This window comes from Bison bison, unplaced genomic scaffold (genome assembly GCF_000754665.1).
Source record: "Bison bison bison isolate TAMUID 2011002044 unplaced genomic scaffold, Bison_UMD1.0 scf7180017864475, whole genome shotgun sequence".
NCBI classification, from domain to species: Eukaryota; Metazoa; Chordata; class Mammalia; order Artiodactyla; family Bovidae; genus Bison; species Bison bison.
The window spans coordinates 2,212,162-2,213,532 of NW_011495036.1; the positions used below are offsets into that span (position 1 = coordinate 2,212,162).

The following is a 1,371-nucleotide window of genomic DNA, read 5'->3' on the forward strand; positions in this document are numbered from 1 at the left end:
TAACAGAGGATGAGATGGTTGGATGGCATCACCGACTCGATGGACATGAGTTTGAGTAAACTCCGGGAGTTGGTGATGGACAGGGAGGCCTGGCGTGCTGCAGTCCATGGCGTCGCAAAGAGTCGAACACGACTGAGCCACTGAACTGAAATGAACTGTGGAAAGGTACTTTGTGATACATGTGCTGTGACATTCACAGTTTCAATTCTCACAAGCAATGCTGAGAGAGGCAGAAAGGGCTTTTATTACAACTCCCCACCCAGGTGGAACCTGAAGCGGGGTGAGGTCTGTGCACTGTGTGGGTGGGAGGTCCCATCCAAGGCCCGTCAGAAGAGCACAGCGCCCTGGGCCACGCTGCTGGGTTTCAGTGCAGAACCCCCTCTGGCTCCAGAAGCAGGTAGTTTTGCAGGGACTCCGGCAAGGGCAACAGAGGTACGAGGGAAAAGCACTTTCTGCCAAGCGATTTCCGGATGGCGCAGCGGCAGAGATGCTGCAGGCAGCGGGGCGTGTGGGCCAAGGCGAAGAGGGACCCGTAGAAAGCCTGGTGCATCTGAAAGAAGGCGGGAAGTGTCAGTCTGGGCACGTGGAAGCAGCACACTTCCTTCTTTTTCCCAGAGAGAAGAGCCCTGATGACACGGGGAATCCTCTCATGGCTACTGATAGAGAGAGAGAGTGTGTGTGTGTGTGTGTCAGTCTCTCAGTCGTGTCCGATTCTTTGTGACCCCAAGGACTGCAGCGCACCAAGCTCCTCTGTCCATGGGATTTTCCAGGCAAGAATACTGGAGTGGGCTGCCATGCTCTCCTCCAGGGGATCTTCCTGACCCAGGGATTGAACCTGGGTCTCCTGCATCACAGGCAGATTCTTTACCATCTGAGCCACCAGATCCTACCCAAAGCAGGTCTGGGCACTTTTCTGTAGGGTGGCTCCTGCCCAGTCAGAGGGAAATCTGTTTTGGGTGATCTCAGATAATACGGGTCATCTCCTCGAATTCCTAATCTGCACAGGGGGCTTCCCAGGCGGCACTAGTGGTAAGTTCAGTTCAGTCCCTCAGTCGTGTCCAACTCTTCTCGACCCCATGAATCAGAGCACTCCAGGCCTCCCTGTCCATCACCAACTCCCGGAGTTCACTCAGACTCACGTCCATCGAGTCGGTGATGTCATCCAGCCATCTCATCCTCGGTTGTCCCCTTCTCCTCCTGCCCCCAATCCCTCTCAGCATCAGAGTCTTTTCCAATGAGTCAACTCTTCGCATGAGGTGGCCAAAGTACTGGAGTTTCAGCTTTAGCATCATTCCTTCCAAAGAACACCCAGGATTGATCTCCTTTAGAATGGACTGGTTGGATCTCCTTGCAGTCCAAGGGACTCTCAAG

At 54.3% G+C, this 1,371-nt stretch overlaps 1 protein-coding gene across 1 annotated transcript in view; it reads right to left on the minus strand.

Annotated features, from left to right (window-relative positions):
* Positions 1 to 210: 210 nt before the first annotated feature.
* The window catches only part of ASB18 (ankyrin repeat and SOCS box containing 18), a 74,703-nt gene continuing 73,542 nt past the window's right edge, over positions 211 to 1,371 (minus strand). The window contains exon 7 of the mRNA XM_010862067.1: positions 211 to 550. Within this exon, the coding sequence (XP_010860369.1) occupies positions 365 to 550 (186 nt within the window). The 3' untranslated portion in view covers positions 211 to 364. The remainder of the gene's footprint in view (positions 551 to 1,371) is intronic.